This window comes from Ovis aries, chromosome 6 (genome assembly GCF_016772045.2).
Source record: "Ovis aries strain OAR_USU_Benz2616 breed Rambouillet chromosome 6, ARS-UI_Ramb_v3.0, whole genome shotgun sequence".
Taxonomy (NCBI): domain Eukaryota; kingdom Metazoa; phylum Chordata; class Mammalia; order Artiodactyla; family Bovidae; genus Ovis; species Ovis aries.
Window position 1 is genome coordinate 17,903,642 of NC_056059.1, and position 25,463 is coordinate 17,929,104.

The 25,463-nt window shown below is 41.1% G+C and overlaps 1 protein-coding gene across 3 annotated transcripts in view; it reads left to right on the forward strand.

Annotated features, from left to right (window-relative positions):
- PAPSS1 (3'-phosphoadenosine 5'-phosphosulfate synthase 1) overlaps positions 1-25,463 on the forward strand; it is a 114,152-nt gene that overhangs the window by 66,777 nt on the left and 21,912 nt on the right. For 2 of the 3 annotated variants that reach the window (XM_004009639.6, XM_012179553.5), the window contains exon 10: positions 5,925-6,193. In XM_004009639.6, the coding sequence (XP_004009688.1) occupies positions 5,925-6,193 (269 nt within the window). Of the gene's footprint in view, positions 1-5,924; positions 7,665-7,985; positions 24,903-25,463 lie in introns of those variants that run through there. The other variant, XR_009601133.1, reaches the window with a different exon arrangement.

Sequence of the window (25,463 nt, forward strand, 5' to 3'; positions counted from 1 at the left end):
CAGAAATGAAGGCAGAGGCTTAGAAAGAGATGGAAATCATAATATTCTTGCCTAGAGAATACCACTAACAGAAGAGCCTGGCAGGCTACAGTCCATGCGGTCACAGAGAATTGGACATGACTCAGCAATTAACACATGCACACACACACACATCCCAGGAATGAGGACAGAGGGCTAGAAAGAAATGGAAATGATAAATGTTAATATTAAGCTTCAGTCATTTTGTAGGTAATGTCCCATTTTCAAACACAGTTGAAACTCTGATCTTTGGTAAAGCATTCAGTCTTAAACTAAGCCATAAGGAGTTATAAGTGAAAAGGTAAATATTTTATACCAGTTATGGTGTGACAACAGGGAATTCACTGTCCTCTAGGAAATGGGGATGAGAATGTGAAAAATTATTGAGAGTTGCTGTAAGTATCAGTGGGCCAAGGTCCATAGTAGCCCATTATTCTTTTTCCATCCTTGATGGAAAATTGACAGAGGAAAATTTAATAGTGATGCATGTTGGGTTATGTTAGTTGGGACAATACCTTGGGAATGTAAGCTTTCAGTGGATCAGTTACTCCTGTTACATTGTTCATCCATGTAAGTTCTCTAGTGGAGAAACCAGATGGTAGGGATGAAAATGCAGTCTGCAGCTACAGACAGTTAAAACCATTTGGGTAGTTCATTGATAAATAGTTATAAGGGATTGAAAAGACTGGAAGTTTAGGAAAAGCCTGGTAATACTGGGGAGAAAAAAATGGGCAGACCAAATGATTACTGCATTTCTGAATGGACCTGATAATAAGGAAATAATTCTACCCGGAAGAAATTTTGTCAGTAAAATCCTTTATACGCTGCTAATGTAAACTTTTAAGAAGTCATTCATCTTACCTTTATCTGTTAAATGTCCATGTGGAGCTAGATTAATTCTTTTTGGAAAGGAAGCCTAGGTAGGTGAATTATTAGAACCTGTGAAATATGTGTATTTGAGACAGAATTTATTTTTTATGTTTCCTTTTGCACATCCTGTCATATAAATAATCTTGCAAAATGGCCATCTTATAGAATGAGATTTGCCCTGACTGAAGTCTAGGAATGTAGTCATCGCACACCTGAGATGTATTACCCAGGGGTCCTGCGCACCTGCTCCTCATTAAGGACAGCGCAGGCTGCATGTCCCCACGCAGAGCTAACGCACCCTCGTCTTTAAACACTCACTGGGGTGTTCATCTGGAATAGACCTGGAGCCGCCAGTAGAACAGTGGGTTCAATTTCCCTGCCAGGAACTTTTGGATAGGGTGCTTTTCTGTTTTTTTGTTTTTGTTTTTTTTTTAAGAATGAATTGTCTTAAGGAACTTAGATTTATTAAGTGACTGCAGTGTGCATCTCACCGTGCTGGGTACTTTATATTCTCTTCATAACAGTAACTTTAGTATCACCCCACTAGGAAGATGTCAGAAGTGAAATGAAGACCTTAAAGACCACAGTCTATGCTTAAAAACTGGTAGACTTGTGATTTGAAACTGTAAATGTCCTGTTCCAAAACAATGCTTCTTCCGTGTGTATCTTCCCTTCTAAAAATTTTTAGAGAAACTTTCAAATATATGCTGCTTATATTTGTAAGTAGATATATTAGGCTTCCTTGGTGGCTCAGACGGTAAGAATCTGAAGTAACACTTTAAAGTAACTCTTTACTTTTGTAATAGTATGAATGAGGCCCCGTATACCTCCAACCCAACTTCAGTTGTACCAACTCTTGGCTAATCTTGTTTCACTTATGCTGCTGCTTACCCCACTGCATTCCTGCATGTTATTCTGAAGCACATCTCAGACCTCAAGTCATTTCCGTCTAAATATTTCAGAAAGTATTTCTTAAAAGTTAGGACTTTAAAAACAGAGCTATGATATCACTGTTGCACCTAAATAATAATAGTTTATTAATACTATCAAATAGGTTTCCCCAATGGCTCAGCAGTAAAGAATCTGCCTGCAAGGCAGGAGGTGCAGGAGACCCGGGTTCAATCACTGGGGCAGTTAGATCTCCTGGAGGAGGGCATGGCAACCCGCTCCAGTATTCTTGCCTGGAAAATCCGGTGGACAGAGGAGCCAGGTGGGCTACAGCCTGTGGGGTCACACAGAGTCGGACACGACGGAGTGACTGAGAACCCACACAATACTATTAAATATCTAGTCAGTGTTTGTATTTCTGATCATTTCATAGTAGTCACGTTTCTTGTTTTTATAGTTTGATTTAGGATCTAAGTAAAATTCACACATAGTAGTCAGTTCATATGTTTCCCATCATAATTTTTTACTTCGTTTTTTAACGTTTTGTTTTGAAATAATTTTTAAAATCTACAGAAAAATTATAATAGTACCAAGAGCTCCTATATTATTTTACCCAGATCCCATAATTAACATTATGTTTATTTGCCTTTTCATTCTCACTTTCTTTGAAAGTTGCAGACACAGTGTCTCATTGCTCCTTAGTTATTTCCGCATGTATTTACTGAAAATAAATACAGTCTCCTGCCTAACCTCAGTGTGCACATCAAACACAGAAAAGTACACTGGTATGAGACAGTCCAGCCTGGGTCCTGCACTCGTATCACGCCACTGTTCCAGCTGGTTCTTTATCACAGAGCCAACACTGACAGCTGAAGTCTTCTCTTTGCCATCTTTCAGTGAGCTTCCGGATGTCAGTCGTGCCTTTAGTCTGCCTCATCAGAGCAGCCACTTGGTCTTTGCTGTGTCTTTCACAGACGTGGCGCTTCTGAAGAGTACCTGTTATTTACTTTCTTGACTGTCTCTCAGTTTTGGTTCATCTGCTGTTTCCTCATGATTAGGTTCTAGTTACACGTTTTGTCAGGAATCCCATAGGGCGCAAGGCTGAATCATGGGCACATCATATTTTGTGGCTCACAGTTTTGATTTGTCCTCTTACAGATGAGCTTAACTTTTTAAAAACTTAACTTTTAGCGTTAAAGGTCATGTTTACCAGGTTTTTCCTGCTGTAAAGTTAACAAGTTCTTTTGTACATACTAACAAGTATTTTGGGGGGCAGATTTTGAGACTCGATAAATATCCCGTTGTTATCAAATTTTTATCTGTTAGTTTTTAGCACGCTGCAAACAGTGATTTTTCTAATGCTATCATTCTGGTTACATTTGTTAGTTGACCTTCTATACTGTAAGTTAGAGTTTCCACTTCTTCTTCATTGTTTTTTTTTCATTTATTTTATTCTTTCTGGGTTCATAGACTCTTTCACTCAGTGGTTTTGAAACCATGAAGTATTTACTTTGATGTTTAGCTTGTCCTAGGTTGGCTTCTGGGGCTGTGTCCCTTGACATGTCCTGGTTGCTCTATCCTTTGACATGTCTTCATCCTTCTCTGAGCACTTCCTTTCTTTATGGTACAAAAGACATTCCATCTCACGTTGTGCTATCCATGCCTGCCCCAGAACTGGCCATTTCTGCCAACGAACCCTGGTTTATTGAAATAGAGGGTAGTATTTAGGTTGCAAAATTTGGGCTTTAGTTTTGCTCTTTGCCACTGTGTAGTCACTGCTTGTAGGACCTTTCAGTGGACAGAACCAAAAAATAATTATGTATACTCACAGAAGTTTATATCTGTTCCTGAATACATCTGTCCATACAGCTGAAAACCATGAGGCCGGTCGTCCTGTTATTTTCAACCCTAATCCAATACCACGTGGTCTTTTCTAGCCTTTCTTCTTTTTGGTTCTTTTGCCTTTTCTCTCCTACAGTCAGAATCCTGGCTCCCAATCATCTTCCATGGATTTACTTCCTTGCCGTTCCTCCATGTGCGGTGCAGTCTCCCAGTCAGATGAGCTGTCTCCTCAGCGCTGCCCCCACTGACCCCACTCAGGCAGGCATCTCCTTGGCCCGGGTGCCGCAGGCTTGTGCTGGCCCAGAGTGCTCTTAGTCTCTTTCCTCCCCGTGGTCCAAGCCTGAGCTACTTGCCCCCAACCTCCCCATCAGTGCAGTAACACATCAGTAGGATTCCTTAATGGCTAGTAAGTGTCTCTGTTGTTCTTCAAGGCTGTTTACAAAGAATGGGTAAAGGGAAGGGAAGAGAGGGGAGAGAACTAAACTTACTGATGAGATCGAGTCCAGAATCAGAATGCAGGTTAAATGGAACCGTGGTAGTGCGTGTGTTCAGGAGACATTCTTTGTTGTTTTTTGGAAAGGCTGGAGTATGATAGATAATTAGGAAGTAAGATTCACTCTTGGTCTTGGGCAAGGGGAGTTCTGTATAATGGCTAAAAGGGATGTTTTGAAATCTTTTGATATCTATAATTTGAAGTGTTTTCAGAAGGACAGAAAAACTGTGATATCACCCCTCCTCCTGTTTCCTTAAAGCAGGATAATTTTAGATAAGTAAGTAAAGTCTTTCAGTCTTGTCCGACTCTTTGCAATCCCATGGACGGTAGCCTACCAGGCCTCTCTGTCCATGGGATTCTCCAGGCAAGGGTACTAGAGTGGGTTGCCATTTCCTTCTCCAGGGGATCTTCCTGACCCAGGGATCGAACTTGGGTCTCCAGCATTGAAGGCAGATGCTTTACCATCTGAACCATCAGGGAAGCCTGTTAATTTTGGATACTCACGTATTTGTATCAAGATTTCTTTTTTGTACCTTATGTCTTGCTAGCTATTTCTTTGGTGTAAACCAGCGTTGTTCATTTATACAAGGTAACTTGAGAACTTCATAGCATAGTGATGATGCTGTCAATCTTGTAACGTCACAGGATGTGTCCCCAAAAACCTCCTGGTCAACTAGGTGCCATAGTTTTCTTTCTGTGCCTTTTGTTCCTGTGATAGAAGAGGGTTAGAACTGAGAATAGACTGGGGATATTATTACAATTCAGCTTAAAATTACTAGGGAAAGGGAAGATGTTCTTCTCTGAGTCTAGATTAGATTGACATTGCATGATGACTTACCAGATATTATGAGGGCACCAAACACAGAGCTCCTCTTACTGGGTTGTTACTCTGTTCTATAAAATTACTCTATGACCCCAAAGAGCCATGCCTTCTGAGAAAGGTCTCCTGACAGCAAGAGCCCCATGTAGGAGTGAAGCCAGGGTTGTAAGCAGAAGATACATAGTCAACCACTTTAATTTATTCAGCATTTTTCAACATTTGAGTAATAGCAATGGTCCTTGTAAAGGATATTGTTGTTGCATGGCTCAGATGATAAAGAATCCAGCTGCATTGTGGGAGACCTGGGTTCGGTCCCTGGGTTGGGAAGATTCCCCTGGAGGAGGGCATAGCAACCCACTCCAGTATTCAGGCCTGGAGAATCCTGGACAGAGGAGCCTGGCAGGCTACAGTTCACAGGGTCACAAAGAGTCAGACATGACTGAGTCACTTGGCACACAAATTATAATCTAAAATCTAGACCTGTCATCACAAAACAACTGGATAGCATTGCAGTCAATTAGAGTAATCAGTATAAATGAACTTATTTAGATAGTAAGTAAATTTTCTAACCCCTCCATTTCTCTGTCTTTCTTTAATAAAGGACTGTCTTAGATCTGATGACAGGGTTGACCTGATGGGTTATTAAGGCATAGACTGAGAATTTATATGCTTTGCAGGCCATTGACCTGAGGTGTGTTCGGGCCAGACAGTCTGATTTTCATCCTCAGGTTGCCCATGAATGCAGAAAATAATTGATGAAAGTCCAATACTATTATGTGACACATCCTCAGGCTTGTAAGATGTGTAAAGTAATAGTTACTGTATCAGGCTGCCTTGAAGTAAGTGGTCAGCACAGTACATGCTTTTCCCCCAGTTTCTGATTCTGAGCATACGTTTGCTTAATCCTGAGCATCAAGCTTCAAGAAGAATTGCTTATCTTTTGGAAGGTAACATTAGAAACGTGCTGTTCTTAACTCTGAAATTCTCTTTCAGATGCTGTTTTTGCCTTTCAACTGCGCAACCCAGTACACAATGGCCACGCTCTGTTAATGCAGGACACCCACAGGCAGCTTCTGGAGAGGGGCTACCGGCGCCCTGTCCTTCTCCTTCACCCGCTTGGGGGCTGGACAAAGGATGATGACGTCCCTCTGATGTGGCGGATGAAACAGCACGCTGCAGTGCTGGAGGAAGGAGTCCTGAATCCTGAAACCACAGTGGTGGCCATCTTCCCGTCTCCCATGATGTATGCTGGACCAACTGAGGTAGATGGCTTTTAAGATTTGCTCTGCAGCAGTGTTGAAACCACTGTGACTCACACAGTAGGTAGCCACAACAAACTTATCTTTGGATACTTCCTCCGATCATAGATCTGTTCTGAACATGAGGCTGGAGAACTCACCTGCTCTGTTGGGGATGCGCTCTAGAGGTGGCCCTCAGGAGGCAGTCTTGTTAGGAATTGGGAAGGCAGGGAGGGGTGCTCTTGCTCTTATTATGGTTTGTGGTCCCAGCTGTGAAGGAGGGAAAGTTCCTTGCAGACACAGGGCTGGGCAGCCTTGAGCATGTATGACACAGGCTCTTGTCTGGCCCTTATTAAGCAGATCTGACAGCATGCATCTTATCCCTTTAACAAAGTTCTAAGTCACTCTTCCCAGGGGACAGAATCGGCCTGATTTTTGCTTCTGGTATTTGAGTGGGAAGAAAAGGATGGTATCTTTAAAGAAAACATTCTTCATCTGTTCTCTATTGAAGGACTAATAGAGTCAGGAAATAAAATTGCTTCTTGATTTTGGGTGGAGTAGAGTTCTAGAGTTCTACTTAGCAGTCAAAAGAAAAGTTTTGAGATCTTTTTATAACTGTATATAATGAGGAAGACTTAGGTTTTTGCTTCAAGGTGGAGTTGGCTTTCAAAAAATATTTGTTTGAATAAATGGATAAATTAAGGAATGTCCTGAAAAACAGTGTGTAAAAAATTCCTAGCCAGCTTCCTATTGAAAGTTTAAGATAAAGAATGGAATGCACATGATTATTGCATTCTTTTCCATTCCCACCTTGAAGGGAGATGAATTTACTTATTAGATATATTTGGGAGGAAAACCGTTTTAGAAGGATAAAAACAATTTAGTTGTAGATACTCTGTGATAACATGTTTGGCTGTTCCTTGGGATCAAGCCTAAAAACTTTTATTGGAGCTCAGTTATGGGGTTGTATGCTCTTGATCTAAGAAATACTGACAGAAAATTACAGTAACAGCAAGCTAAAAGTTTACAGGGTATTTAATTCTTCTCTTGGATCAGCCTGAATAATATATTAGAAGACATGGGGTAGAATTCCTCAAAATCTTCCCTCTTTGTTGGTATAAAATATTCATAAGAATTGGGTGCTGAAAGCCGTTTTAGTTTCCCAGAGATCACCGTGTCTTTCGTTCTTACATCTTTTTTTTTTCACTATTTGTTAATATTTTATTTATGGTTTTTGCATCCGTATTTTTTAAGATGTTATTTGTTTTTAGAGTTTATTTTCCATTGGAGGATAATTGCTTTATAATACTGTGTTGGTTTCTGCCATCCATCAACATGTATCAGTCACAGGTACATGCACCTCCCCTCTCTCCTGAGTTACTTTGGAAATAAAGTAACAATTTTGTTCCAGTAGTTTCCACTTCTTTTTTGGTGCTGTCTTCATCACCATCATTTTAAGGGAATCATTTGGAATGAAGTTCTCCAGAATTACCAGGTGAGCGGTTTTCAATGTAGGAGTGATACAGATGATTTTAGGGGTCAGGGCTGAGTTTATCAATAGCTTCATTAAGAGCCAGTGAGGAAAATGAAAGAATTTATTTGGCCTATTGAGGACATATTTTGTCCCATTTGTGATTCTGATTCCTGTCTAAAAGAGAAGGTATGACATTTTATTACCTAAATAAACTAAAAACCGCTTTTGAGAAGGTGGCAACGAGGGGATAGACAAATAATAAAAACAGAAGAGAGAGCACCACACAGGGTCAAACATGCTGTTTGTCTGCATTCAAAAGGTTTTTACGTCCTGTCATTTCAGAGCCAGGTGTGTCTCTTGAGGAAAATTCAGAGATCAAGGTACCCTTGGGGTGCCTGCATTTTGGCTTTCTTCAGAGTCTTCCTTCTTGCAAGGCAAAGCTGACGAGGTGAGCTGGCTGCAGCAAGCCCTCCCGCAGCCTCAGATTGGACTCCTGTTGCTCCGCCCGAGAGCGTGGTCTGGTTAAAACAGCATAGGCTCTTGGACCATTCTTGGCCTGGTCTGCCACCTAATCTTAGGTTCGACTTCTCTGAGCTACGTTTTAAGTGCACAGAAAAGGGTAATTTAAGGCATGCACAAGGAGGTGGGACTAAATATTCTTTAAGGTTCTGTCTCATTCTCCTTATTTTCTTACTTGTCTTATTTGCTTTTAACTTCATATTGAACTATAATATACCTAGGAGAAAGTGCACATTTCCCAGGTATACAATTAAATGAATTTTTCCCGTTTGAACAGTCGTGTGACCAGCACCCAGACAGGTGAAAAGACTGTTACCAGCACCCTTGACGATCTGCATCCTGCCCTCTCCTCTCCGGCCCCCCACACCCCTCGCGCCATCCTCCCCACAGTAGTCATCACCGTCCTCACTTCTCACAGCTTAGATCCCATGAGCTCGTTGGAAATTCTGGGAAGCAGACTCTAAGAGCGAGATGAGCCTTCAGAAGGATCGCTCTTGGGAGCAGCACAGAAGAAAGAGAAAGGCAGGGAGCAGAGTTGGGCTAGAGGAGAAGCTGAGCTGCAGTTTGGTCTTAGTGGAAGCCAGAGTTGATCCTGGGTGGGCTTCTGGAAAGGCCCTTCAAAGATGCTTTCAGTTGCACAAAAAAGTAGTCACTTAAACCTCTGTGTTGACCAGTGGTTGGCTGTCCAGGGAGGGGTCCCCTGCCTTTGACTGCTGCTGCTTCTTTCTGCAGGGGCAATTTCTGAAGAGGGCTGACAGCCTGCTGGGTGTGTACTGGCAGCCCTCCTCAAAGTGGGGAAGCAATCCTTCTTCCCTTGGGGGACCTGGGCATTGCATCACGGCACCTAGTCCAGCCTTTCCTTGTGCTTTTATAACTGAAATCACACCGTGCATACTCGGGCATTTGGCTTCTTTCCCTTTGCATATGTTGGAGAGACTCACCTTACTGTTCTGTGTAGCTAGTTGTGGTTGGTCTCTCTCTGTACCGTGGAGTATCCTATCGTGTGACTGCACCTAGCACTGTGGATGGGCATCTCAGTTTCCAGTTGTTTGCTATTAAGAATAGTACTGGCGTGAAGATTTCAGTGCATAACTTTTCATGGGCATTTCTGTTGGTTTAATACCTAGAATTCTAGATATTCTAGGGGTGAGCCTTTGTTCAGCTTTTCTAGATGTTGCCAACCAATTTTTTAAATGTGATTGTACCATTTTACTGATACATTCTCATCAGCAATGTATTTCTTCAGCTAAACTTGGTTCCTTTTTACATTTGAGCCATTTTGGTCCTCTGGCTCTATGTAACCAAGTGTCCTGTATATACGTTTCTGTTTCTTCCGTTCAGTTGCTCAGTTGTGTATGACTCTTTGCAACCCCATGAATTGCAGCATGCCGGGCCTCCCTGTCCATCACCAACTCCCAGAGTTCACTCAAACTCATGTCCATCGAGTTGGTGATGCCATCCAGCCATCTCATCCTCTGTCGTCCTCTTCTCCTCCTGCCCCCAATCCCTCCTAGCATCATAGTTTTCTCCAGTGAGTCGAGCCTTCGCATGAGGTGGCCAAAGTATTGGAGTTTCAGCTTTAGCATCAGTCCTTCCAATGAACACCCAGGGCTGATCTCCTTTAGGATGGACTGGTTGGATCTCCTTGCAGTCCAAGGGACTCTTAAGAGTCTTCAACACCACAGTTCAAAAGCATCAATTCTTTGGCACTCAGCTTTCTTCACAGTCCAACTCTCACATCCATACATGACCACTGGAAGAACCATAGCCTTGACTAGACAGACCTTTGTTGGCAAAATAATGTCTCTGCTTTTTAATAGGCTGTCTAGGTTGGTCATAACTTTCCTTCCAAGGAGTAAGCGTCTTTTAATTTCATGGCTACAGTCACCATCTGCAGTGATTCTGGAGCCCAAAAAATAAACTCTGACACTGTTTCCACTGTTTCCCTATCTTTTTCCCATGAAGTGATGGGACCAGATGCCATAATCTTAGTTTTCTGAATGTTGAGCTTTATGCCAACTTTTTCACTCTCTTCTTTCACTTTCATCAAGAGGCTTTGGTTCCTCTTCACTTTCTGCCATAAGGGTGGTGTCATCTGCATATCTGAGGTTATTGATCTTTCTCCCGGCATTCTTGATTCCAACTTGTGCTTCTTCCAGCCCAGCATTTCTCATGATGTACTCTGCATAGAAGTTAAATAAGCAGGGTGACAATATACAGCCTTGACGTACTCCTTTCCTATTTGGAATCAGTCTGTGTTAACCAACCTCTAAAATGTTTTCATCAAACCAGTTTCACTGAAGAGGAAATGGAGAAGTAAATGAGTTGTATGTATATACCATGATTGAGAATATGAGTAGCCTGTTTTTATTGAGTGCTTCCGGCAGACACAAGTTCCACGTGCTTTACGTGCATCAGCTAACTTCATCCTTAGAACGACACTGAGAGAGCAGGTAGATGATTATTATTCTCAGTTCAGAGATGAGGAAACTGAAGTAGAGGGGTTACCATACCTGTTAAAGATCGCAGTAGTGTCGAGATAGTCTGGTTCCAGAGCCATGGGCTCTAACTGCCACAGAATGTTTTTCTCTTATCTTATCATATAAAATTAAAATATGTGGCCACAGATTTTTGGAAAACAGACTGGAAATAAGTTCTTAAAATATCCTGTAGGAGTTCGAAAACAGTGAATTAGGATGGTCTTGGCTGACATTTATTAGAGGTAGACTCTTTAGTACAGGGCCTTTCAAACTTATTTTTCGTTTGTCACAAACCAGAGTTGTGTGTTGTGATTATCTCTGTTTAATCTCTGCGTGCATGCTCAGTCGCTTCACTTGTGTCCGACTCTTTGACCCATGGACTGTAACCTACCACGCTCCTCTGTCCATGGGATTCTCCAGGCAAGAATACTGGAGTGGGTTACCATGCCCTCCTCCAGGGGATCTTCCTGACTCAGGGCTCAAACCCACCTCTCTCATCTCCTGCATTGACGTGGGCTCTTTACCACTAGTGCTACTTGCGAAGCCCTTCTTTAATCTGTATTCTTAACATTTTTTTTTTTTTTTTGGATACACTGCATAACATGCTGGATCTTAGTTCCCAACCGTCGATCAAACCTGTGCCCCTTGCATTGGAAGTGTGGAGTCCCTCCTAACCACTGGGCTGCCAAGATCCCTTACTCTGTATTCTTCTGATACCTGCCTCGTTGTTGTTCGGTCGCTAAGTCATGTCCAACTCTTTGAATTCCATGCATTGCAGCAGTCCAGGCTTCCCTGTCCTTCACTATCTCCTGGAGTTTGATCAAACTCATGTCCATTGAGTCTGTAATGCCATCCAGCCATCTCGTCCCACCTCATGGTAGTAGTCACATCTGCATATTTTTTTTAACTGTTGTTGTGAGAAGTAAATAGAATAAATATAAATCAGTAACACATTGCCTAGCTTGTGACAATACATGGTAATTAATATCAACTGCCTTAAAAAACAGTAACAAACTATGTTGCTGCAAGTTCTTAACATCCCTGGGATTCTGTCCCTGTCTCAGGGGAGCTATGTACATCTCAAGGTTGCTCATCCATCTGTGTGAAGTTGTAGAGTTTTGATTATGGCAGAGAGCCTGGATGACCAGCTTCCTAACAGACTCCACATCAGAGCACAGATCCTCTGGTTTGGAATATCCTTTGGTGTTTGACAGTATCATATAAAGCTCAAATAAAGAATATGAAGACAAATGAAAATAACCATTTCTTGAATGCCTGTATATGTGGCTATCATATACCGAGCAGATTCTTTGTGCATGTTATATAACCTCATCCCCACAACAGCTCAGTGAGATAGCTGTTATTTCCATTTTACAGCTGAGGTTACTGAAGCTCAGAGAGACGGAGTAATGTAACTATGGTCTGTACAGGAAAACTGAAGCTGGACAGTAATTAAAGCAGAAAGAACAGATTTTTATTCAGGAACTGTTGCAACATGGAGAAAAGAGACCTAAATGGAGGCCTGGGCTCAGCTGAATATGTCACGGTCAAGTGGGGATTTATAGCCAAGGAGCAGAATGGTGGTCAGTGGCTGAAAAATTACTAGGAGGAAATATCAGAAACAACGGGCATGGGATGATTCTGGTTAAATGGACCTAGCAGGATCCTTGCTGAAGGCAGGACAGCCTGTTCACATATCACTTGGAGGTGGTATGGATGAAGAATTTGATCATATATCGAGAATGGAGGGGCTGTAGACTGACTTAGCAAGATGTTTACCACAGTTGGTAGTATAAGCCCTACAAGGTGGATTCTGAAGGTTGGGGCATAGAGAGCTTGGAGGAACCTGATCAAAGTTAGGTCAAGGAGGGAATCTTGGTCATATCTTACAATGAGCAAGATGCACAACTGGACCTGAAATTCGAGCTTTCCTGACTCCAAAGCCTGTGTCTTCCTTTCATCAGGCTCCTTGCTGCCGGGAAGCCTGTCGGGGGCCATAGCAGTCGGCAGGAGGGCAAAGAGGTTAAAGATGCCCTGTGCCTACAAAGAGCTCCCAGGTTTCCTAGAAGGGAATAAAGGCATATTAGAGCAGTTTCTGCCTGTAAATCTCTGGAGTGTCAGTTACATGCTAAGAGCTGTGGCTCTTGTCCGAAAGCACCGCATCTGGTACCCAAGCAAAGGCAATTTTTAACTTCTGAACTTTTACAGAACAAACTTAAGAAATTCTGACAAACACCTTCAGATTTTAAACTATTAAATATTTTAATGTTTATGACCTGGCAGGATTTAAACTGTTATATTGAGTGGCTTTTGGAAACTATCCATTTCTTTTTCTCAAGTGCCTCACTTGTGTGCTTGACTTATTTGGCTTATTCACAGCCTCAAATGAAGAATTTTTTTATAGTTAAAAACACACACAGCACTCATTTTTGTAGCTTTTCCAGTGACATCAGGACAGAGTCTGCCAGTAATGCTTATTTGCCAACTAATAATAATAAAATAAAAACAATGACTCTTCCTTTAATCATTTTCTGTAGGTCATTTAGAAGGCATTGGTACCAGATTTGTTTCTCCAGCACAAATGCTTCTCAGAATGATGAGCAGCTGTTAGCCTATTTGGTTATCAACAGGATGTGTCCCTGATTTTCCAGTCTGTAAAAGATTTGATGGCTTGATTCCTAAATTCCATTTTAGGAGTTGGGTAGGTGGGGGCAGGGCAGCATGTGGTGGGAGAGCTACTTCTCTAATGTTAAAAAATTGTCCCATCTCACTAAATGCTGTAATCCATTTATATAAAGGACAAATAATGCTTTTTAAGATGTGTTACATGAATGTGCTGAAAGTAAGATATATCTTGGAATGTAGATATGTGTAGTAAGTTTTCTCTTGGTCTTTAAGGCATTTGAATGAAAATTACCAGTTGAATTCTGGAGAAAATGTTTCATAAACTGCCATGAAAGTTACCGGTGCAGTTAGTAAATGACTCGTTAGTAGCGACTGATTGTATTTAATTGAGCAAATGCCCTTAAATCAGGGACAGTAGGAACAGACTGCCACGTGATGCAGTATGTTTGTTTAATTAGTCCATGCTTTACACCCCTGTCTGGAGCAGTAAATAGGATATCTATTAGGGTTTAAACCCTATTCCTCCCCATAAACACTTCCAAGCCTTTAACAACTAAAGGGACAGCTCTTACGATCTGAGCCTAATTATAGGAGCCATAAACCCCAAGTTTTAATTATAACCTTTGACTCTCTTTGAGCTCTTTGATCATTTTGTCTTCTGGTCATTTATTTTATTAATGTTTCTGGAATTGTGCAACACAAATTCACAATCTCTTATCTGAAGAACTTGGGGTCATGTATTACTTAATCCTGCTTATGGGCCTGGGACATAAAACATAGTAGTATTTCTTAACAAAGTCAATGCTTTTTCACATTAATTGGGATCAGCAAAGGCCACAGATAAGCTTTGTCAGTTTTGATCAGGCTTTGCTAATGTTAGTTTTAAAATCGGTTTTGGATTTCAGATGGTTACCATAAGATTACTGAACACATCCATTTGGTAGTATGTATGCATATCACATCATCATGCTGAAAACTTAAAATTTACATAATGTTGTATGTCAGTTACATCTTATTAAAGCTGGGAAAAAATGAACTTCAGATTTTTGGATAGACAATTGTGAATCTTGAACATTTCAGTTCAGTTCAGTCGCTCAGTTGTGTCCAACTCTTTGCAACCCCATGAATCACAGCACGCCGGGCCTCACTGTCCATCACCAACTCCTGGAGTTCACTCAGACTTACGTCTATCGAGTCTGTGATGCCATCCAGCCGTCTCATCCTCGGTCGTCTCCTTCTTCTGCCCCCAATCCCTCCCAGCATCAGAGTCTTTTCCAATGAGTCAACTCTTTGCATGAGGTGGCCAAAGTACTGGAGTTTCAGCTTTAGCATCATTCCTTGCAAAGAAATCCCAGGGTTGATCTCCTTCAGAATGGACTGGTTGGATCTCCTTGCAGTCCAAGGGACTCTCAAGAGTCTTCTCCAACACCACAGTTCAAAAGTATCAATTCTTCAGCACTCAGCCTTCTTCACAGTCCACCTTTCACATCCATACATGACTACTGGAAAAACCATAGCCTTGACTAGACAGACCTTAGTTGGCAAAATAATGTCTCTGCTTTTGAATATGCTATCTAGGTTGCTCATAACTCTTCTTCCAAGGAGTAAGCGTCTTTTAATTTCATGGCTGCAATCACCATCTGCAGTGATTTTGGAGCCCCCCAAAATAAAGTCTGACACTGTTTCCACTGTTTCCCCATCTATTTCCCATGAAGTGATGGGACCGGATGCCATGATCTTCGTTTTCTGAGTGTTGAGCTTTAAGCCAACTTTTTCATTCTCCTCTTTTACTTTCATCAAGAGGCTTTTGAGTTCCTCTTCTTGTGCTTCTTCCAGCTCAGTGTTTCTCATGATGTACTCTGCATATAAGTTAAATAAGCAGGGTACGATATACAGCCTTGACGTAGTCCTTTTCGTATTTGGAACCAGTCTGTTGTTCCATGTCCAGTTCTAACTGTTGCTTCCTGACCTGCATACAGATTTCTCAAGAGGCAGGTCAGGTGGTCTGGCATTCCCATCTCTCTCAGAATCTTCCACAGTTTCTTGTGATCCACACAGTCAAAGGCTTTGGCATAGTCAATAAAGCAGAAAGAGATGTTTTCTGGAACTCTCTTGCTTTTTCCATGATCCAGTAGATGTTGGCAATTTGATCTCTGGTTCCTCTGCCTTTTCTAAAACCAGCTTGAACATCTGGAAGTTCACGGTTCACGTATTGCTGAAGCCTGGCTTGGAGAATTTTGAGCATTACTTTGCTAGTGTGTGAGATGAGTGCAATTGTGCGGTAGTTTGAGCATTCTTTGGCATTGCCCTTCTTTGGGATTGGAATGAAAACTGGCCTTTTCCAGTCCTGTGGCCACTGCTGAGTTTTCCAAATTTGCTGGCATATTGACTGCAGCACTTTCACAGCATCATCTTTGAGGATTTGAAATAGCTCAACTGGAATTTCATCACCTCCACTAGCTTTGTTCATAGTGATGTTTTCTTTTTTTTTTTTTTTTAAATATATTTTTTTTTATTTTTAAATTTTAAAATCTTTAATTCTTACATGCATTCCCAAACATGAACCCCCCTCCCACCTCCCTCCCCATAACATCTTTCTGGGTCATCCCCATGCACCAGCCCCAAGCATGCTGCATCCTGCGTCAGACATAGACTGGCGATTCAATTCACATGATAGTATACATGTTAGAATGTCATTCTCCCAAATCATCCCACCCTCTCCCTCTCCCTCTGAGTCCAAAAGTCCGTTATACACCCCTGTGTCTCTTTCCCTGTCTTGCATACAGGGTCGTCATTGCCATCTTCCTAAATTCCATATATATGTGTTAGTATACTGTATTGGTGTTTTTCTGGCTTACTTCACTCTGTATAATCGGCTCAAGTTTCATCCATCTCAACAGAACTGATTCAAATGAATTCTTTTTAACGGCTGAGTAATACTCCATTGTGTATATGTACCACAGCTTTCTTATCCATTCATCTGCTGATGGACATCTAGGTTGTTTCCATGTCCTGGCTATTATAAACAGTGCTGTGGACACCTTATCTTTGACAAAGGAGGCAAGAATATACAATGGAGTAAAGACAATCTCTTTAACAAGTGGTGCTGGGAAAACTGGTCAACCACTTGTAAAAGAATGAAACTAGATCACTTTCTAACACCGCACACAAAAATAAACTCAAAATGGATTAAAGATCTAAATGTAAGATCAGAAACTATAAAACTCCTAGAGGAGAACATAGGCAAAACACTCTCAGACATAAATCACAGCAGGATCCTCTATGACCCACCTCCCAGAATTCTGGAAATAAAAGCAAAAATAAACAAATGGGATCTAATTAAAATTAAAAGCTTCTGCACAACAAAGGAAAATATAAGCAAGGTGAAAAGACAGCCTTCTGAATGGGAGAAAATAATAGCAAATGAAGCAACTGACAAACAACTAATCTCAAAAATATACAAGCAACTCCTGCAGCTCAATTCCAGAAAATAAACGACCCAATCAAAAATGGGCCAAAGAACTAAATAGACATTTCTCCAAAGAAGACATACAGATGGCTAACAAACACATGAAAAGATGCTCAACATCACTCATTATTAGAGAAATGCAAATCAAAACCACAATGAGGTACCACTTCACACCAGTCAGAATGGCTGCGATCCAAAAATCTGCAAGCAATAAATGCTGGAGGGTGTGGAGAAAAGGAACCTCCTACACTGTTGGTGGGAATGCAAACTAGTACAGCCACTATGGAGAACAGTGTGGAGATTCCTTAAAAATTGCAAATAGAACTACCTTATGACCCAGCAATCCCACTTCTGGGCATACACACCGAGAAACCAGAATTGAAAGAGACACATGTACCCCAATGTTCATAGTGATGTTTTCTAAGGCTCACTTGACTTCACATTCCAGGATGTCTGGCTCTAGGTGAGTGATCACACCATCGTGATTATCCGGGTTGTGAAGATCTTTTTGTACACTTCTTCTGTGTATTCTTGCCATCTCTTCGTAATATCTTCTGCTTCTGTTAGGTCCATACCATTTCTGACCTTTATTGAGCCCATCTTTGCATGAAATGTTCCCTTGGTATCAAACATGTAGAGTCTGCTAATTTATTTTAAAAATAACTTTGGGCTTCCCTGGTGGCACAGTGGTAAAGAATCCACCTGTCTATACAGGAGTCATGGGTTCCATCCCTGGAGAAGGAAATGGCAACCCACTCCAGTATTCTTGCCTGGGAAGTCCCATGGACAGGGCAGCCTGGCGGGCTACAGTCCCTGAGATCGCTAAGAGTCAGGCACAACTGAGCGACTGAGCAGCGGCATCGTCTGTTTTATACACTTCTAGCTTATATGTATCTTGAAAAGTGAAACCACTCATTTAATTCAGAGACATTAGATTTTATAGGTGTTTCAGATGCTTTTCACAGGGAAGGAGGAATATACCCTGTTTTTCTCCTGACTTTTCCATAGATTTCCAGCTCAGAATCTGTTTTTGTCTGTTTCTTACTCAGGCAGCATCAAGATTAAATATTGTCTTTTAGTTTGGCCTTTCACTTTTCCCTGCAGTTGTAATCTATGCTGTTTCTTCCCTAAATGTAGCTTGGATTTTCTCTCCTGCTCTGGGTCCTATCTTGTAGGGCATGACACAGTTTAGATAGCTCCATGTGAATAGGTATGCACGGACTTTGGCATTGGAGAGACCCAGTTTCAAATACTTCCTCTCTTAGTTATTCATTTTGCAACTTTGAATGTGTTATTGAAAGTGTTCTTATTTGTAAAACAGAAATATTGGCTATCTTATTGATTTACTCTAAACATTAAATGAAATATTCTTAAGACATTTTGTTTTCATGTTAGGAAGAGCTTAATAACTAGCGCCTGTGTTTTTCTTCACTCGTCCTTGTGAAGGATCTCATGAAATGTTTTCCAGTGACGTACCATCATGGTTGCCTTCCTGTGGTTCCTTAAAATAATAATCAGCGAAGGGGTGGAGAAACAGAAAAGAGTCAAAGACTTTTGGCATTTACGAAAAACAAATTTTGGGGTCCCTGGGCTTGGGAGGCCGAAGAGGGAGGAGGACTGTGAATTTGCTCTCTCCCCCCATGACCCTCTTCACACCTGCCAGTGGCCTGGGCTCAACCAGGGCAAAGTAATTTACAAGAATAAAACAGTTTGGTTGCTGATGGTTCTGAACAAATCCTTCTCTTACATTTGAGTTATGTTATTTTGAACCCTAAGACAGCTGAGGTTTATCCTTGAAGATAAAGGAAATCTTTGGGAAAGTCTGTATTTTGTGTATCAGGCCTCGATTCTTGATGTTCAGAATGAAGGGCTTGGATTCCATAATCTAAACACTCCTTTTCAACTCTTAAAATTGTGTCATGGGAGTAATTATAAGGTGTGTCTAATTCTCTTCTACAAGCTGGAAAATGAAATGTGTAAGTAGATCTCATAATTTTCACCTTGCAAATCAGAAATACGACTCTCATGATGACTGACTGTTGTTCCATGTCTGTGCAGAGCTCTGGGAATTGGTAGAAGTGCTTAGAATGCTTAGTTGTGCAGAGATTGGAGATGATAAGTACCTAGGATCTACATGATGGCAAGGATAAACCTTATCTTTCATTTGCCTCTCTAGATTTACCCAGTCAGCTTGAAGAGATTAAAATCATTCTTGCCATTGAGAGATCAGGAGGCAGACCATTAACATGTGGGAATTTTAAGAAAATAGGTTAATACTAAAGTGTTGTCATACTGTATAACCAAGATGTGGAGGTATTTGAACATGAAATTCAAGAGATGAATAAAAATACAGATGTTTTTACCCCACAAAAATAGTTAATTGGTTTGACTTTAAAGAATTTTTGTAGCATTAAGACGAGTACATTTTTGACAATTTGGAAAAAGAAAATTTGCATTACAAAAACAGCTTCTGTGTCTGAAGTTCTTTCACAAATCAGTTGAATATATGAATTTGGCTTTATGATGTAGTTATTTTAATAGACTTCATCACAGTTAAAGAAAATCTTGACGTGAAATATATAAAGAAATAGGTGATTTAAGTAGGGACTTATATAAATGTTCTGTTTGTTATCTTCAGTATTCTTAATTAAACAAACTTGAAAATATTATATGCTTAATCTGCCAGGTTTCTAAGACAGTGGAATTTCTCCACTGTGGGGTAGGAAGAAGATGGTATAGTACTGCTGGTGTTATATGTTATGTGGTGTAGTCCAGATTTATAATTTTATGATGTAATGTAATTTTAAATTTGAAAAATAAAATTTTTTTTCTCTCATAAACCACTGAAAATTAAATTTACCAAAATCTTTGGTAGGTTTAAGAGCAGAGGATACAGTATAGTACAGTTCAGTCACTCAGTCGGGTCCAATTCTTTGCAGCCCCATGGACCACAGCACGCCAGGGCTCCCTGTCCATCACCAACTCCCAGAGTTTACTCAAACTCATGTCCATTGAGTTGGTGATGCCATCCAGCCATCTCATCCTCTGTTGTCCCCTTCTCCTCCCTCCTTCAATCTTTCCCAGCATCAAGGTCTTTTCCAATGAGTTGGTTCTTCACATCAGGTGGCCAAAGTATTGTAGTTTCAGCTTCATCATCAGTCCCTCCAGTTTAGGATGGACTGGTTGGATCTCCTTGCAGTCCAAAGGACTCTCAAGAGTCTTCTCCAACACCGCAGTTTGAAAACATCAATTCTTCAGCGCTCAGCTTTCTTTATATTCCAACTCTCACATCCGTACATGACCACTGGAAAAACCATAGCCTTGACTAGACGGACCTTTGTTGGCAAAGTACTGTCTCTGCTTTTTAATGTGCTGACTTGGTTGGTCATAACTTTTCTTCCAAGGAGCAAGTGTCTTTTAATTTCACGGCTGCAGTCACCATCTGCAGTGATTTTGAAGCCCCCTAAAATAAAGTCTGTCACTGTTTCCACTGTTTCCCCATCTAATTTCCATGAAGTGATGGGACCAGATGCCATGATCTTAGTTTTCTGAATGATGAGCTTTAAGTCAACTTTTTCACTCTCCTCTTTCACTTTCATCAAGAGGCTCTTTAGTTCTTCGTTTTCTGCCATAAGGGTGGTGTCACCTACATATCTGAGGTTATTGATATTTTCCCCGACAATCTTGATTCCAGCTTGGGCTTCTTCCAGGAGCTCAGGGTTTCTCATGATGTATTCTGCATATAACTTAAATAAGTAGGGGGACAATTTACAGCCTTGACGTACTTGTTTCCCTATTTGGGACCAGTCTGTTGTTCCATGTCCAGTTCTAACTGTTGCTTCCTGACCTGCATACAGATTTCTCAAGAGACAGGTCAGGTGGCCTGGTATTCCTGTCTCTTGAAGAATTTTCCACGGGTTGTTGTAATCCACACAGTCAAAGGCTTTGGCATAGTCAATAAAGTAGAAATAGATGTTTTTCTGGAACTCTCTTGCTTTTATGGTGATCCAACGGATGTTGGCAATTCGATTTCTGGTTCCTCTGCCTTTTCTAAAACCAGCTTGAACATCTGGAGGTTCATGGTTCACATACTGTTGAAGCCTGGCTTGGAGAATTTGAACATTACTTTACTAGCGTGTGAGATGAGTGCATTTATAGTAGTTTGAGCATTCTTTGGCATTGCCTTTCTTTGGGACTGGAATGAAAACTGACCTTTTCCAGTCCTGTGGCCACTGCTGAGTTTTCCAAATTTGCTGGCATATTGAGTACAGCACTTTCACAGCGTCATCTTTGAGGATTTGAAATAGCTCTATTGGAATTCCATCACCTCCACTAGCTCTGTTCGTAGTGATGCTTCCTAAGGCCCACTTGACTTCACATTCCAAGATGTCTGGCTCTAGGTGAGTAATCACACCATCATGATTATCTGGGTTGTGAAGCTCTTTTTGTACAGTTCTTCTTTGTATTTGTGCCACCTCTTCTTAATATCTTCTGCTTCTGTTAGGTCCATACCATTTCTGTCCTTTATTGAGCCCATCTTTGCATGAAATGTTCCCTTGATATCTCTGATTTTTTTTGAAGAGATCTCTAGTCTTTCCCATTTTATTTTCTCCTCTATTTCTTTGCACTGATCACTGAGGAAGGCTTTCTTATCTCTCCTTGTTATTCTTTGGAACTCTGCTTTCAGATGAGTATATCTTTCCTTTTCTCTTTTGTTTTTCACCTCTCTTCTTTTCACAGCTATTTGTAAGGCCTCCCCAGACAGCCATTTTGCTTTTTTTGCATTTCTTTTTCTTGGGGATGGTCTTGATCCCTGTCTCCTGTATAGTGTCATGAATCTCCGTCCATAGTTCTTTAGGCATTCTATCAGATCTAATCCCTTGAATCTATTTCTCTCTTCCACTGTATAATCATAAGGGATTTGATTTAGGTCATACCTGAATGATCGAGTGGTTTTCCCTACTTTCTTCAATTTCAGTCTGAATTTGGCATTAAGGAGTTCATGATCTGAGCCACAGTCAGGTCCCAGTCTTATTTTTGCTGACTGTATAGAGCTTCTCCATCTTTGGCTGCAAAGAATATAATTAATCTAATTTTGGTGGATGATAGATAACTATTTTCTAATGGAGTCAGGGAGCAAATGAGACTTTTATGTTTATAAAAAGGGGCATGGATTAAACATCATATTGTGATGATGCAAGAACTGTTCTAATTCTAAAGTGTTTACACTGTAAATATTCTGTGTGTGGAGATAAGTAATTTAGGTTCCTATATGTCACTGATTTTTGGTTTGGTAGTTGCACAATATCTTAATCTGTGATGGATGGCAGGGAGAACCATAACAGGATTTGTATGGATCAATATTATTTGAAAACTGATTATAATTTGAATTGTGAATACTCCCCTTTTAGCCCTATTGGGTAGCAAAACTTAATTCTTACTTGTATCGCTTACATTGTTGAAATAAGTTATGTAGAGTCAAAAAAACATTAGGTGCAAAAATGTACTTGGGGAGGAAATTCTGAAACAAATACCGATTTTTTTCAATGACAGTTGCTGATTGTGAGTTGTTATTATTCTCCCATCCTTTTGATTTGATTTGATTTACAATATTGTGTTAGTTTCAGATTCTCTTCCATTATAGGTTTATTACCAGATAGTGAATATAGTAACAATACAGAATATACTGTACTGCTATATGGTAAATTCTTATTTATTTTATATATAGTCATGTCTGTCTGTCAATCCCATAGTCCTAATTTTTTCCCCTTTGGTAACCATCACTTTGTTTTCTATGTCTGTGAGTCTGTTTCTGTTTTGTAAGTGAGTTCATTTGTACCAATATTTTAAGATTCCACATATAAGTGATACCTTTTAAATGTCTTTCTCTGATTTACTTCAGTTAGTATGATACTCTCTGGATACAGTGATGTTGTTGTAAACGTCGGGGTTTCCGTCTTTCTTGTGGCTGAGCAGTAGTGCATTGCATGCATATCCCTGTTGAGCTGAGAAGGCAGAGGCTGGGTTTCGGGGCCGCTGAAGCAACCAGACTTGCAGCACAGAAGTGAGCCCCCTGGGGGCTCACTTAGCAAAGAATCTGCCTGCATGCTGGAGACCTGGGCTCAGTCTCTGGGTCAGGAAGGTCTCCGGGGAAGGAAATGGATACCCACTCCAGTATTTTTGCCTGGAGAATTCCGTGGACAGAGCCTGGTGGGCTACATACAGTCCATGGGGTCACAAAGGGTCGGACATAACTGAGTGACTAACGCTTTCACTTTCAGGGCAAGGGAAGATGTGAGCGTGTTCCCCGGGGTTCCTTGGACTGCATTTGTGCAGGGCAAGACTCTGAGGCCTGGTAGAGGGTAGCTACAATAAGTTTGAGAGTGGATTGAAGGTACTAGAGGTTATTCATTGTTGAAAGATGACATTGCAGCCTAGCTAAGGTGGAGAAATCTCGTTAACATCTTAGGTATGCAACTAAGACACCAGAAACACATGCTTTTGGAAAATAGGGCACACTGTACAGAAAGTGTGTTATCAATTTGTTTACAGTCAGGAAGTGGGGAATCACACAGAATTGGACAGGGGAAGTTTAAAGAATTGTTAAACTTTAATAGCTGCTGCTGCTAAGTCACTTCAGTCGTGTCTGACTCTGTGCGACCCCATAGACGGCAACCCACCAGGTTCCGCCATCCCTGGGATTCTCCAGGCAGGAACACTGGAGTGGGGTGCCATTGCCTTCTCCGAACTTTAATAGAGAAGTAACTAAAAAATGCAGAGTGAACTCTAAAGGGTGCCCTAGGGCTGAGGGAGATTACCAAAGGAAGGGTAGAATTGGAAAAGGGATCCTCTCCCCAAGGCTGGGCTTCAGATCTCATTGGAGAAGGTATGGTTTCTTCTCACTGGATGGTGAAGTTGAGTGGACTCTCTGGACCACACTGGTTCACAGATGCCAGATAACAGGAAACAACCCTCTTTCTGGTTCACAGGCTAGCTGAGGCTAAAGACTGGTGAGCTCAGTCGGGGTCAGGGCATTCACTGGGAGCTGGCTTGCTGCCAGATTGGTGCACACTGTGAGATACCCATGTTGCAATGAGTGCAGGAAGCAACTCTCTGAGGCACAGTTGAGCACAGCGGGATGCATGAGTAGCAGAGGGAGTCAGGGAGCTGCTGGTGGGAGGCTTGGGGTGACTGGTGTTTGCATTAGGAGGACTGTAGTGAGGTGATCACTGGACTCAGGTTAGGGCTTTGAGGTTGCTGAAGGAGTGTGCACTTTGGGTTTGCTGCTGGGCCCCTGTGCCACCAAACAGCCCCATATTCAGGTACCACTACACATCTTTCCTCCTGCAGTGTCCCTCTGATCCTCTGCTGATTTAACATTGTGCTCATTGTGAAGGAGAAATGCTTAGTTTTCAATCCATTTTCTCAGCAAATACTAAGGGTGAATTTGGAGTTGAAAGGCAGTAGGTTGGTAATTGGTCCAAAAAACTGGACTGAACCTGCCCAGTAGAGCTTAAAATTGCGCCTCAAAAAGATAAGAAGACGTGCCAGTAAATTACCTGCCTGCTGGAATCAGGCTCTTAACATTCTAAAGGAAAACAGCATTATTCAGGCTCCTTAAATCATTCACAAGTCCAGCATACAGCAACAAATTATTGGAAATAAGCAAGGAACTGTGATTTATAATCCTGAATAAAAACTTTCACTAGAAGCATACCTTTAGATGATGCTGATGTTGGAATTAGCAAATAAGAACATTGAAGCTTCTTAAACAAAAATATTGTCTTATGGATGGGGAGTCTCAGAAAAGCGAAAGCTGAAAAAAATCAAGTGGAAAACCAAGGGCTAAAAAAGTATAGTATCTGAAACAGAAATGTTTATTGGATAAACTTAAAAGCTGACTGGAGTTGGCAGAAGAAAAAGGTCAGTGAGTTTTTTAAAACTCAGTAGGAATTTTTGAAAAAGGAAAATCAGTGGGAGAAAACAAGCAGAGCCTCAGGAACTTGTGGACAATCTCAAGCCGTCTAACATATGTATAAATGAAGTTCTGAAAGAGAGAGAGAGAATGTGGGAAACTTTTTGGGAAAAAAAAAGTGGTTGCAAGTTTTCTGCAATTGGTAGAAAACATCAGCCTACAAATTCAAGAAGCCCAGTAAATATAAGAAAGGATAAACCCAAAGAAAACCACAGTTAGGCACATAGTAGCCAACCTGCTGAAAATTTATGATAGAGAGGAACCTTAAAAGCAGAGAGATGGGGAGAGGAAGAGGGAACAGTAGGGGAGTAATAGCAGGGATGGCTGGCTTCTCAAGGGCATTATGAGCTAGAAGCCATGGGGTAGCATTTTCAAGAGAGAAAAAAAGTAGAAACATGTCTATTAATCTAGAATTCTATAGTCAAGCAGAAATAAAGGTGAAGTGAAGGCATTTCAGGTAAGTGAAAGTTGAGAGTTTTGTTAATGAGGAAGAAAAGTTTTTCAGGAATCCTCTAGACAACTTCCCAAGAGATTGTTATTTGCCCAGGCGCCCTTGCTGTATTGCTGAGAAAGCAAAGATGTAGCATTTTCATCCCTTAGGGGGAGGTTTCTATCACCAAGGAATAGGGAGATCAGGGCAAAGAGAAATCAGTTGTTGTGGAGGCAACGAGCAGTGTTTGCCACATGTGAATTAAATTACTCTTATAATCAGGAAAAAATGACAAAGCTATTTGTTCTTTGCTACACAGATG